This window comes from Sparus aurata, chromosome 2 (genome assembly GCF_900880675.1).
Source record: "Sparus aurata chromosome 2, fSpaAur1.1, whole genome shotgun sequence".
Classification (NCBI taxonomy): Eukaryota; Metazoa; Chordata; class Actinopteri; order Spariformes; family Sparidae; genus Sparus; species Sparus aurata.
In genome coordinates this window covers 7452570-7466723 of record NC_044188.1, presented here as the reverse complement: position 1 = coordinate 7466723, position 14154 = coordinate 7452570, and the positions used below count along the sequence as shown (strand labels likewise).

At 39.0% G+C, this 14154-nt stretch overlaps 1 protein-coding gene across 1 annotated transcript; it reads right to left on the bottom strand.

Annotated features, from left to right (window-relative positions):
* Positions 1-2780: 2780 nt before the first annotated feature.
* On the bottom strand, positions 2781-13378 carry trpc4b (transient receptor potential cation channel, subfamily C, member 4b). Its single transcript, XM_030440331.1, has 11 exons — positions 13150-13378; positions 12382-12784; positions 10561-11079; positions 6861-7197; positions 6511-6650; positions 6029-6339; positions 5730-5925; positions 5426-5620; positions 5152-5193; positions 4952-5041; positions 2781-4858 (listed from the first exon to the last, which is right to left on the bottom strand). Exons 2-11 carry the CDS (start codon positions 12757-12759, stop codon positions 4427-4429), a joined length of 2640 nt encoding a protein of 879 aa, XP_030296191.1. The 5' UTR covers positions 12760-12784; positions 13150-13378; the 3' UTR covers positions 2781-4426.
* Between the last annotated feature and the right edge of the window lie 776 nt (positions 13379-14154).

Sequence of the window (14154 nt, the reverse complement as noted above, 5' to 3'; positions counted from 1 at the left end):
TCTGATATTTTCCATTTCAAAATCTCATGCATTCGTAAAACATGCACTTGTGTCCTTACTAAACCTGAGTGTCTATACAGCTACTCTTATTGTATTGTCAAATGTACAAAATCTATCTATATTTCAAAATGTCACACTGATTGGCAAGTCCTGTAACACAAGAAACTATCAGCGCAAAGACATTTGCTCTTCCATGTAAACAACAGTATGTTGGCGACAACAACAGGCACAACAAGCTATTTGTCTGTGAAATGGCTCACACATGCACAGAATTGTTGACAGGAAATGAAAATAAGCTGAACATGAACACACGTGTCAAACATATTAAAGCGGCTAATTTTAAATGTGGTATTATTTTGTTGTTTTTGTAAAAGGAAAATGTTTTTTAATATTACCATTCTTTATTTCTAAGCAACATGACCCATGGCAAAACAGCATATCATTTTGTTTATGCCATTCAAATATGATTAGATTTAAAAGTGTAGCTATTGTTAGCCGTACACGTGGGTATTGTTACTCACAGCATACCCAAGTGGCATTACTTATACCATTCATTCACATATGTTGTTCAACCTCCTGGCTAGCCAGATGTTCCAGATGTGAGCAGGACATTTTTTTTTTTTCAACAATGGTGGTTAAAAGTGGGAAAGACAGTGTTTGATTCAATACTGCAGCACAGATTTGAAAGTGAAAACAAGTGGCCTTGTGTATTATATCATTGTCTAACCAGTGAGTTTGAAAGTAGAAAAGTTTAATATACAAGCACATGAATTATTCAGCAAACCACATGTCCATTAAAAAGATGACACTTTCAAGGCAGCAAGCCTCTTATGAACTTGATTTGTCAAGGTTTTTAGAAAAGCACTTACGCATAAAATCCCTTCCCGGGCTTCTCATCTCTCCTAAAATCCCAAAGACTGGAATACATTAACTTTACAATCCCCACATTCCAATGAGCAGCCAATTTTCTAACTTGAGACTCTATATTTGCTTCGATGGGGGAAATAATGGCACTCATTAACAACACTACAGCGATAATTAAACGCAGCGTGACTTTTACACTTTGAATCAGAGCTCTCTGCATGAATCAGTCACTTTCACACACACTGACACACGGACACAAACACTGCATGTGCCACAAAGAACGGATAAAAGTCAGTTTTGGTACTGAGTGCTTTCTGCTCTTTGTATCTTGCTAAAAAAGAAACTCCTTTAAAGTGGAAATTGAAGGGAAAAATGCAACAGGAATCTAACTTGAGGGAGCTCTTCAGATGTAGTACAAAGACCAAAACATTCTGTTGATTGCCTTTCTAGAGATAGTGTGACTCTCTTGCTCTCGGCTGCTATGGAAACAGAAATATGAAGACTTCCTCTAGCACCCATGTAGCCTGCAGCTTCAAGCTATGAAGGTGTGGAATTAAATGTACAAACAGAATAACAAAACTTAAATAGCACAACACTAACAAAACTGAAACATAACTGCTACTGCTATTAGTTAATGATATGCTTTTAGCTGTAATACAGCAATTACTGCACCTCAAATTGACTCATAGACCTAAAAAAAGCACAATCAACAAAGGTGATTGCAGGTTAAAAGCAGCTACAACTTTCATAACATGTTAACAGGTTTAGAGATGTTTCAACTTTAGAAGTTACATTTGTGGATGCAGAGACCACAGGGATACCATCATTTACACAAAACAGTGCACTAGTCTTTTCCATCACTAGAGGGTGCCTGATTGCCTGATAAGAAGGAAAGCTTTTTACCAAGTAAATGATTCTTCCACAGATCATTAGGGAGAGCTGGAAAAAAGCTGGTAAGTGTTAAATCATAAGAGCGCTAATGCTACTAAATTTAATAATTTAGTTGTCAGCAATCTACGTCAAGGTTCATGGAAATTGTGTTGGACTATGAGTCTGCATTAAACATGGAAGCAGTATTTTTCTGATGTTGAGGCGGTCAATTTGGAGCTAGTTTTAACAAATGTTATTTTGGGCAGTTTAATCTAGAACAATTCATCACATGTTCATGCACATTATAGTCTTTTGTACGTCAAGACTTGAGTCCAAGTAGCAGACAATAGAAATACTCAAGTGAAACACAATATCCCACAAATTAACTTATTTAACCTACTGAGTCAGTTTACTGTTATCATATTCTATCACTGCTCCTTTGTTGCGAGAGCTAATTTAATTTGAGTTATAAAGTAAGGCAAATATAGCTAATTGGTTACAGAAGGGTTGTGTGGAAGTCTTCTGTTTACTGGAAAAGATGTGACCATGAATCAACAATAGGCATCATATGAATTATTAATCATGAATTATATGAATCATTGTTTCAACAGTCAGGTAGGATATGAATAAGGGTACCAAATAAGCATTTATTCTACAAATAAGAGAGTTCAACTAGGACTTAACTAGTGCTTCTCTTCGGACAGATCCCAAAATACAAGATCCTAAAATCCTCAGAGGGAGGATGTCCGTGTAAACTGTGTATCTAGTGCACTTTGTCAGAGGGACCACTGTATACACAGTCAGAGAGAAGGTAACAAACTATTTACGGAAATGTTTCCTCCAGTAAACGAGATGAAAGGGAAGATTTCAGGAGAATGGCAAATCAAGAGACAGGCCTATTAAAGGAAAAGTGCCATTTGTTTTCTCCGTCTTTGTGCCATCTACTCTCTGTCCTAATGTTAGTATTGCCATTTTGCATAAAACTGTGAAGTGTTCATCAAGCAAAGAGAAGTAAACATGCTGTCTTGCCACAAGTGCAAAAAACACTGCTTTTTGACTTAGTGTTTTATTATTATTTCATTTCTTTTACAGAGTAAGGTCATTACAAGTTACAAAACTGCACAGTAACACACAGATCACTAGAGGGCCCTCACACTTGCAAAGTGTAGTAGATAGTGCACATGGTTGAGGAACAAATCCTCTAACAAATCTTTAACTAGACAGCAGTGCATGCCTTTCTGTTCAAAAGTAAAACTTTTTTTCTCACCCTAAACAGGTTAGGACAGTGATGATGGATTAAAATAGAAGTTGACCCGTATCTCTGAATAAGCTAGATGCTACAACTGGATAATTTGCTTAAATTACATATATATAATAAAGTACCTGTTTACTCAAGTGTGATTTTGTTAATATATGTCTTTCTTTATGATTGACTATTTTTTCATAAAAGGATTAGATACTATCAGCGTATGAGAAGTAATACCTTTTCCACAGAGATAGAGATTTAAGACAGTTTTGCATATCTCAGTAAGAGGACAGTTCAAGGTGAAGGAGGAGAGTATAGGCAGCAGGGTATCAAGGCTCTTTGGAATTTAAAGCTCAAAGTAAAACATGAATTAATAACTTGCTTCACAATTCCCTGAGCATCAAGTCAGCAGTCACTGAGGTCAAATCTCACCCAGTATGTATTCTATGAATCAGAGCTGAATGCATGTAATATAATGTGAGATAACATGTTATTATGCCTTTGTATACATTAAAGGATAATTAAACTAAGTATATCATTCAAACCTGCAGTGCAGAACTTTTGTCTTCCCTTTCTGAGACCTTTATTCAAACAGGGATGGGACAATAAGAGCAAGCTCTGTCTTCAGGGCCCCCTCTGAACATAACACATGCAACATTTTGATATAATACGATATAATAGCGCTGCAATGAATATGACTGGATAGAATGATAGTTGGTCAAATAAGGTGATCAAAAGAAAAGTATTTGCCATGTCATAAATTGTGCACAAGGGGCCAGCCCATCTTATATTTCACATTTCTGCAAATTCTTCTTCTCTTGTGGAACATATTTAAAAATCAGTTTCCCAGTGTCAGTATTAATATGCTGCTTTTCAAGGACTAGATTGTCCTGGGACTTTGTGCAAATTTGATCGACAAGTGAGAAGCTCAGGTAGCTGGCGAAGAAGTGCTTTGTGAATGACAGCAGTGCTGTTCTCCTCTCACTCCCAAGACTGCCCCCCAACTTTCTCATGTAATAAACAATGATGCATTCTATAGCCATCCCCGGTTATGAACCTAAGGACAGGATGATAGATCACTCAATTCAATAGAGCATCGAAAGGTTTATGAGTGCAGGCAGGAGAATGCATTACTCTCCTGTAATTATTCTCACTCCCAGATTCTGTAGACATGCCTCTGACACTGTAGACCCCCATTTACTCTTTTTTTTCTCCGTCCCACGACTGCATACAGAATCCAAATATAAAGTTCTGTGAAATACACAGAGATTTGTCTGGCACTGATATACTTCATCAGCACTGTAGCAGACATTCATTTATATGCAAAGGTCCTGCACTGCCGGTAACTATATTATATATATTAGTTTACTCCATGAAGTATTTTCAACATGTAGATTAGTGAATGAGAATTAAATCTCAAAATGCTTAAAAACTTGGAGACACGGCCTAGTTTTGATATATTTTTGGCCCATTTTTCACTTTCTTGCTTGCAGCTTTCTGTAGGACTTCCACAACCACTTTCTTAGTCTGTAGTTCTTTGTTTGAATGATCAGATCCAAATGTATCTTCCTCTGACACTGAATGAATTTCATCACATATCTGAGAAGGGGGTCTGCTGTGTCTCTGGACGGGCCCAGATGAGCCGACAGAGCTGGCGGAGTTGGCGGCTCCACTCAGCAGGACGGTGGTGGTGGTCAGATCAGACACGCTCAGCCTGTGTTGAGGATCTTTAGTGGGCAAGTTCGGAGAATATTTGAATGAGTTTCCAGGATAAGCCAAGGTGGAGCTTGCAACTGTACCCGGGACCCCACCTTGAGGTTTACCCTTCATCATTCCAAGGACTTCATAGCGGAAACTAGAGATATCCTGCTTTAGCTCCTGTTGAGAAGCAGAGAGGAAACAACAGCAGAGATTATCAGCAAATAAAAAACATGGTTATTGAGGTTCCAATAATGAATATCTGTATACCACCTTGAAATTCTCTTCTGTCAAACCCTCTTCTGTCTTGGCATCTCTGATCATTGCAGCCACATATCGCTTCACAAGGTTCCGCAGAACCTCCTAAAAAGATGTACACTTTTTTTTTAGGCAAACTACAGATTCATTTCTAAATTAAGTTTAATCAAAATACCATAAAGTGGTACAGAATATTGTGGAAAACAATTTAATACCTGGTACTCATGGTTTGATCTGACATTGTCAGCTGCACGTCTCTACAGTTAAAGAACATAAAAAGAACCATTAACAAAGCGGCATGTTATGTCAGTTTGCAATGATAGGGTGACTTTCTTACGTGGTGCAAAATACCTTTCTGAAGAGAACAGGAAATTCAATTAAGGCTTAATTTTTGGGGCTTCTCACTTTGAGGCTGTCAACAGATAGGCACTACACAATGTACAACATTTAAACAGTGGTGATCAAAGCAAATGTTTGGAAACTACTTACCCCCAGAGTTTCAAAAGTGTCAAGCCTTTTTAAGGCTGGTCTCTTAAACAAATGCCTCTGTATCCATGAAAAAAGATAATAAACAGACTTTGGACTGGGTATTATATTGAATGGAGACGGCAAAGTTCCGCCTTCTTCAAAATAGCTCATCCATAATTTCGTTCTTGCAAATTTCCACTCTATATCTGCATGATCCTGAAAAACAAAACAAAAACAAAACAGCAATTAATCAAAACCTTTTGCAAAGTACTGCAAGACAAATTAGTGCAGCAAAACGATAAAATAGGTAAGCTACACCACTCACAGCAATGTGCTGATAGGAGTTGTTCATCATTGCAATTAGCATGTTGAGAAGCACTACCAGGGAGATGACATTGTACGTGCCAAACATGGTAGTGCCCACGAACTCGGTAAATTCGTGGTCTGGTTTCACATTTGTCACATAGAGGGAAATCAGGCCAAATATAGACCAAAATAATGACTGCAGCGTCTCGAACAGCCTGAAAAGCAAACAACCATACATCACATTATCCACTATTGAAAAACAAACATATTAATTCTTAATAATCCAGATTTGTTAGGGATAACTTATTTTTAACTTGCGTTGAGAAGGCATTGTTTTGTTCACTGCAGCGAATACCATGGCACTTGGGACTATCTGTTTCATAATAAAAGTAGAGCTGGTTGAGGCCATTGGCGAAGGCTAACAACACCAGACAGTAGATGAAGAGGAACTTAAGGATGTCCAAGAGCATGCGGCCCAGTGAAATCTGTAAGGGGCCAAGATGGGAGTTGGCAGTGAAAAGGCAGATGAGGCGCAAGGAACTGAAGATGTTGGCGATGGCAAACAGTGCCTCTGCAACCAAAGTCGGGTGCCACATTTCCCAGTCGCATCTGCGTTTAATGCCAGTGTACTGTAAAAAAGTAAAGAAGGATGAAAATGACAAATTGGTTTTGATAATGGATTCAAGATTTTAAGCAAACTTGAAGTATGTTGAATTTCCTTCCTTTGATGTTTTTTAATTAAAGCAGCTACAAGGAACTTTCATATGGTTGATTCTGGCCACCCCTACGATGCACAGTACCTTTACATAAGCGACAATCTTCAGTGAAATGGTTGCAAGATACAAGGAGTTCATTATAAAGTCCATCAAGTTCCACCAGTCATCTATGTAGTCTTTGAGGCCACTATCCCACATCTGTTTGATCTCGGTCCATATAAAGCCTTGGAGAAATGAACAAACAACAGAGGTTATTTGTCACTGAAATAAATTATTTGACATGCATTGTGCAGGTTGTACTTTAGCATACGTGTCACAGTCACAGAAAGCACCTTAGTTTGACTTTTTTAAAATGTGTGTGACCACAGTGTAGAGTGCATAATAACATGACACAACATGTTAGTGTCTGTGTATGTGTGTGTGTTTATTGTTACCAAGCACCCATGGCAGGATCATCCATTCCACAGTGGTGGGTGGCGGGCCCTGACGGTTCTTCTCTGCAGAGGCTATATGCTGCGAGGCCAAGAAGAGCAGGAAGAGGAAGCTCAGGTAGGAAGCGGTGTGACAGATGAACTTGATGAACGGCTTCCGGATGAATAAGCCATAGCGGCTCTTTGGCAAGATCAGGTAGAAGATGCATAAAAGGGGGAAGAGGAGGCCGATGAAGATACATGTGATGAGCTTTACTGCCCAGTGACGCCTCCTCCAGCCTGGGAACTCATCATACCACCGAGAGGCCAGCAGCTGTTGACAGTTGGGCTGAGCAACAAACTGAGGAAGAAGAGAGAAACAAAAAAAGATATTAACTAAACTTAAACAATCACTAACATTTTAATTTACATTTGCAAATACCTGCAGACAAATAACTGCAGACGAAATTGCTTATTCCACCACTGAAGAAATACATGCATTTTATTGTTATGCTATGGTATCTAGTCTACAAGTATGTTGAGGGGCTATCCCTTTTTATTTTTTAACACAATATAGTAATGCTGATTATTGTTGCCGAAGCCAGCTGTTTCAAGATTTGCAAGACAAAGGTTTCAAGTAGATCACGCGCTGCATTTTTTATTTTTGTCCTCCATTTTGTTTTTATTTTATTTTCCTCTGACCTAGTTGTCACCTCTCATGTTTTCGTATTATGTATTTGTTTGTCTATGTGGTCTACATACTGTATGCGTGCACTAATTGGTGAATAAAAGGAAAATTGGGAAACATTTCTAGTGTTCTCTAATGTTCTGTTGAGAAGTCAAAACTGTTTCCCATACACATTTTTGCTGCCCTTTGAGATTTGATATTGGCATCTGCTGGACATCTGTGGATGGTGATGGAAGTTAATTTCTACTTAACCATGTTACAGCCAAATGGATTCCCATTAAGGTACTATATAGCGTTAAATTGTGGTTGATGAGGTCATGCATCAGTGCAGGATCTGACATACTAAATGTTTCCTATCTGTCCTTGTGTGATGTTGACTTGCCATAACATGACTGGAGGCTAATGGTGACATCTGGCGGGACCAGATTTTGTCTGTGGACATTTTTGGACATCCACATGTCACCCCACACTAATGACACACTGTGTTGTGCAAATCAATTAAGCTATATGATAACATTCAATCAGTTTATATGAACATCAGTTCTGAAGATAACAATCAAAAGCTTTCCTACAATGGTTTCTAGTAGATAACATTACAACAGATGCATAATGTACATAGACAACTCAAACAGTGATGTGTTCTTTTAAGATATATTCTGCACTTTGAATAAATTACAACATAATGAGCTATTATCACTCCTAAGTGCAGCAGGTAGTGGGACAACAGAAGAAAAACACTTTTCTGAATGCATTAAAGGAACATTTTGCTCCTAATAATGTGGACATCCACTAAGTGCTGGTGGTCTATGAAGTCCATTAAAATTCTTCCACCACTTTAGTGCATTTTCTTTGAAGAAGTCCAAAATGGCTAGTCACCCTAAGAGCCCAGATTAATGATGTGTGTTATTTGTACAGTTGTTTGTCCAAACACACAAATGGACAGTAGAATTCTATATGCCCACTACATTCTATACTGGTAGTAGCAGATGCACCAACCTCTGGCTGGTTACTCCTGTGCAGTTAGGTAAGTGCAGTACAAACAATAAACACTCCTACTGTATGTTAATTTGACTTACTTAAGGCTGTCTAGAATTTGTTTGAAATGGTCTTGGCTCATAGGTAAACAAAAAGGAGTGTCTCAACTGTTTTTGTGCACAAATTCAGGCCAACCACAGATGTAATCACAAGGATTAGGATGTCAAAAATTGTCGAATTTGACACGTGAAAAAACACTGTTGGCAACTGATCATACAGTATGTATATGAGGCATGAATAACACACTCATTCTTATAATCAATTTGGATACCCCATTGTGGATAATACAAAAGAGGTCAATAATCATAATGTGTTTGCATGAAATGAAAAACAACTTTACGATGATCGAAGTGCGTTAACTATAATTGGAAAACGATTGCTACAGCTAGAGCACAGCTGCACCGCTCCTCGAAACAAGTGCACTAATAAGGAAAAGACATTCAGCTCTTTGTTCTATCAAGTTCACTGATTCATCTCGATTCAGCCTCGGTCCAGGCTATGTAAGACCAATACTTAAATACATAAAATGAGTAGCACACCACTGCAAGGCTTGCATTAAATGTTAATATCTATCATTGCTCCAGAATTTTACTGCATAAAAACTAAAAAATTACATTTTTATTTCCAAAGCTCAAGTCAAGACTTCAGGCATCCATTTGTAAGGAGAAATCTAAATTGACTGCAGATAAGTCTAAGAAATTATGATTAAACTTAATAGTAAATAATGCAATACAGCAATCCAGAGTGGCAAGTGTTGTGTACACAGTACTGTCTCCTTCTTATATTTGAATTCATACAGTGAAATCGTGTTATTTAGAGCAAACAGTGTAACATTTTTCAAAAAACCTTTTGCCATGAACACCAGTTGTGCCATATAGAGATGCCGACAGTCGCACTGATCTTTCATTCTCACATTGGCAACTATCTCATCAAAAAAACAGCAAAGTCAAAACACCGCAAACTGCATGCAATTACTCTTAAATGTGAAAGGCCACGACTAAATCTAAACAGAGCTGGTGAGCATTACACAGGTGGCATGAGCTTTTAACTCTGCAAATACTATGTGACGGCTGTATACAAACAACACCAAAGGGCTCTGAACAGTCTATATACTGAGTGGAACAAATAAGACACATGCTGAAACTCAGTCTGCACTTTATACTGTAGCCTGTTAAAAAAACCCCCCTGAATGTTCTTTACCTTTCGTGAACAAAGTAAAAGCTCTAAAGCAACATTTCCTGACAGAAGAGAAACAAGATTTTACTTAATGTGTTGGATCACAACCAAAAGTTCCAATTTTCACCAGCTCATAGCAACTAGCAGCTTGTTGTTGCTATTTAAGCAAAAATCCTCCCAAAGTTTATACATTTACAGATATAATCCATCATGAAGTTCACAAGTAAGCTTATTCTCACTGTTTCTGTGTAATCACAATGTGTAAATACTGAGTAACACTATCTATACAAACAAATAAAATAATGTTTGCATTGTATCCAAAGAAAATACTCCAAACAAAATGTTGAAAGACAGTAAAACGTTCCCTCCCTTATTAAAATATCATGAGTATGTATTTCAGGGAAGTGGCCATCACTTATTCCATCATTACCCCCAATTATCCAATTGTCATGGGACTGTCTGAGAGGGCTACTGTAATGCATTGCTAAGAGCCAGCCTGACAATTACATGTTGTTCTAATCTCCCAAAGGACATCTCCACCCTTATCAAGTCATTTACAGCCCATCTTGGCACCGTCTTTGTAATGCAGTCCATGTTGTTCAAAGAATTTCATACTTATTCCTATTCGTACTTAGGTTTTTATCCACTGTAAATCCTACCACTTCTCGGTGCGTCTGTATGTGCACCGGTGTTATCTAGACAAGACATCATTGCTTGTGGTATCTTTTTTACTTTGAAGATATCCAGAAGAAAAAAAACAGTTGTAGTGCTGTGCTGCTGTAGGCCAATCTGACAATGAGGATATCATAACAACAAGGAGCTTACCTCTTTCTGGCAGTATTTGATAGCCAGCTTCAGTCGAGCCAGATCATTACCATTCTCATCCAGCAGAGGGTTGATGCCATCACGGTAGTTGAGGATTATTTCCAACTCTCTAGAGCTTCTGGTCTGGTCCAAGAGGTCCTTTGCAAATTGTTTACACGTGTGGGACAGCTCCTCATACTCTGATTTGAACTCATTCTCCACTGCGCTGAGCTCCTTCAGCTCCCAGCTGAGCTGAAAGGCAGTGAGGAAAGGATCCTCGCTGGAGAGAGCAATGAGAGAGGGGCTGGAGAGGGCCTTGTAGATGTTGAGACGGGAGCGTGAGTGACGAAGGCCGTCCACGTCTGAACTGGACGCACACTCCACGCAGTTGCAGCGCACAGCATGTGGCTGAGGTATGGAAACACCTCGCTGCACGAGCAGTTTGATGATCTCATAGTTGTTGGTGTGGGCTGCGAGGATGATTGGAGTGATGTCTGGGGTGAAGTCTGAAAACTGTCTGTCCAGGAGAATTGGTGGGATCTTTTCAGGAAGGCAAAGAGAGGAACACACAGATGGACAGACGTGAAAATTCACTATAATTTTATCTGATAGTTCGCAAAAGAGCACTGCTTATTAAATCCCTCACAGGAATTGAAATTACTGGTTTGAATGGATCTGATTTCATCTGTCTTGTGTCTCTAACCATCTTGTCTAACAGCAAGCACACAGCTAATGGCTTGTGGTTCAGCTGGTCATAAAATACCTTTCTGGTTGGAGGCAACAACATCCTTTATTCTTTTCCCAACTCTTCACAGAGTACACCAAGTCCATTACAGTGAGAACCAGCAGCGTCAAAATACACATTTACAAATGATGTCAAGAATTTGAAAGCAACCAGAAGCTATTATCTAACTGGCCGATACACAAACTATGGACTTTTTGTTGTAAAAGCTGCAGCATAAAGACATCACATCAAAAAACATCAGTGACTTTCAATTGGAAAACAACATTGAGTTGGATTCTTAAAATAATCTCAGTCATGCCTCAAACTAAGAGACAGAGAAAAGCATGCCTGTATAGAATGTTCTATTGTTTGTGAAATGTTGTGTAAGGGATTAATTGATTCAGGGAAAAGAATAATTTATTATTAACAGATAGCAACAAACAGGCCACATTGTCCCCCCTGTTGCTTAACAGGAAGGATAACGTTACTCATCGAAGCAGATCAGGAGCATCACATGCTGCCGTAACTTGTGCCCACTGACTCCTGAGCCACAGAGATTTTATGAGATGAAAAGAAAACATCACATAAGGGAGAATAAACCTAAATCATAACACTTTTGTCCAAACTCTAAGTGCTGTCATTGCTTCAACACAGATTTATGAAACTCTGCACACATGTTAGTGACAAATATAAACACAAGTACAGCCTACAGTACATCAAATGAGGCTCAAAAAGGTTTCTGAAAGCCCAGTTGGACACAACAATAATACAATTAAACTGTCTGAAACTTTATGGGTAAGTAGTTTTAAAAGATGTGCTCTGATCAGTGTTGCGTACATTTCCAGTGCCTGTCTGTTGTTATAGCCTCAAATGAGAAGCACAAGAATAATTAAGACTAAATATAACTTCAAAAACGTATTATGCACTAAAAAATTGTTTATCTCTAATGCTAAGCTAGAATTAAACCATGACAATCAGGTTTGTTTTCCACAATTGTCATTTGTTTTCCACAATATCCTGTAAAGCAAATGAAATGAAACTGTTGGCAACAGGTCTGTCAGACAGAAACCTGTGGGAATGTGCACTGTAAAAAGGATGTATTTCCTCATCTACAGTACCTGTTTCTCCCCACGTGGCTTCTTGTGGTTGAGCAGCAGCTCCACAGCTCCCACCACTTCTTTGCGGATGGCGTGTAGCAGCGCATCACCAACATACACATTGTAGCTGAGCAGCAGCTCAATGATCTCCAGGTTCTCGTTGTCAATGGCGATGAGCAGCGCCGTGCGTCCGAGGGGGTCGATGCAGTTGATGTTGATCCTAAAGTAGATCTCAGCCTCCTCCAGGGCTTGTTTCACACTGGCATAGTCCCCCTTCTCCACAGCCCCCAGGTAGGCCCTCTCCAGGGCAGAGAGCTCAGCCTCGGCCCGCACGACCCGCAGCGGGATGCGGTCCCTGTATGACGAGTTGTCAGCTTGCCTGTAATACAGCTGTGACATGTCGGCTACAGCATCACGGTCTCAACTGAGAGCGAAGGAGACATAAGACGAGGAAATGTTGCATCGAGTTTGTGAAGTAGCGTACAAAAGTCAAATCTGGACTTTTACACCGTAATTTGAACAATACAATATCATTAAAAAGTTCAAATAGAGAGAAGACATAAAAAGAAAACGGAGTTGGATGATATTTTTAGCGGTTGTTCGGCCAAAAAGGAGACGCATTTCAGTTTTTCAGTGAAAATGTTAAAAACACGTCATGCTTCAACTTAAACGCTCAGGAGTAAAATTCATTTTTCGTAAGAGGGAGAAACAACACAATTATTTCACACCAGCTGGCTAAAAGAGAGAACAAAAAATCGCTTAATCTATAAAGAATGAGTGAAACTTTACCTTCCCAGCTGTGATTGACATGAACCACTCGATGGAGAACCAGACGCTGCAGCTGTCAGAGAGGAAACTTGCGTGGTTGGATCCTCATCTTATCACCAAAGTCTCCTCTGGAGACACTGCTAATGGCATTTCAAGCAATCATCTGCCCACCCCTTTCGCTCTCTCGTGTGTGGGGGCAGTAGGACATGTAACTGACCTGCTCCTCTCTGAGAGATACGCGTCAGATCAGCTGGGAACACGAGGTGACAGATGCTCGCACTAACTGCGCGCTCCAAAGTCAGAAAATGTCTTTTTGGCCATCACCGCCCCTCCACTTTCAGGTTTGCTTTTCAAAAGCGTAACACGTGTGGGTGTGTGGGTAGTTTCCCATTATGGAAAGCAGTTACCTACCGTTTATTTTCATGCAAAAACCATGTAATTATTTTTATGAATATTGCAGGGCAGACATATTAGCGTTGAATTCTGTCCCAGAACAATGTGGCACGGTGTTAATAAGTAATCACAGTGAGGAAATGCTTATAGTTCATTTGTATTCTTCTCAGATTTTGCAGGCTTACTGGGCTGAAGCGAAATGTATGGATTGCGAGCATAATTACATTTTAATTATAAGAAAGGTATTTAGTCATTGTTTCTTACTAATTAAAATCCTGAAGCCACTGGCACTGACATTTCTATAAAACCCAAGCAGCATAAGCTCCCGTGAAAGTCTCTTTAATACCATTTAAGCATGCATGGTAAAAAGTAATATAGGATCCACCCCTCCAAAAAAACAACAAAATAATCAAGTAAACATGGATTAAATTGTCACAGCTTCAGGAACTGCATACACAAAAGCAACACGTTTTGTTTATATGCTTTTTGCATCATGGGACAGCCATATTTATTGCACATTTCCATAAATGTGTATTTTGTAAAAATCAAAGGGAGCAGGGCAAAATATTTATTATTTCTATTCATTTGTTTTGGCATATATGTATGCCTTTAAAACATAAAAGTTTAGAATTT

Excerpts from the sequence above, each read along its gene's own strand:
- trpc4b (XM_030440331.1), bottom strand. The coding sequence starts at position 12,759 with ATGTCACAGCTGTATTACAGGCAAGCTGACAACTCGTCATACAGGGAC. Across the intron at positions 5,926-6,028 it reads CAAAACAATGCCTTCTCAAC|GCTGTTCGAGACGCTGCAGT; the intron begins GCAAGTTAAAAA and ends TTTGCTTTTCAG. Across the intron at positions 5,621-5,729 it reads ACTCCTATCAGCACATTGCT|GATCATGCAGATATAGAGTG; the intron begins GTGAGTGGTGTA and ends TTTGTTTTTCAG.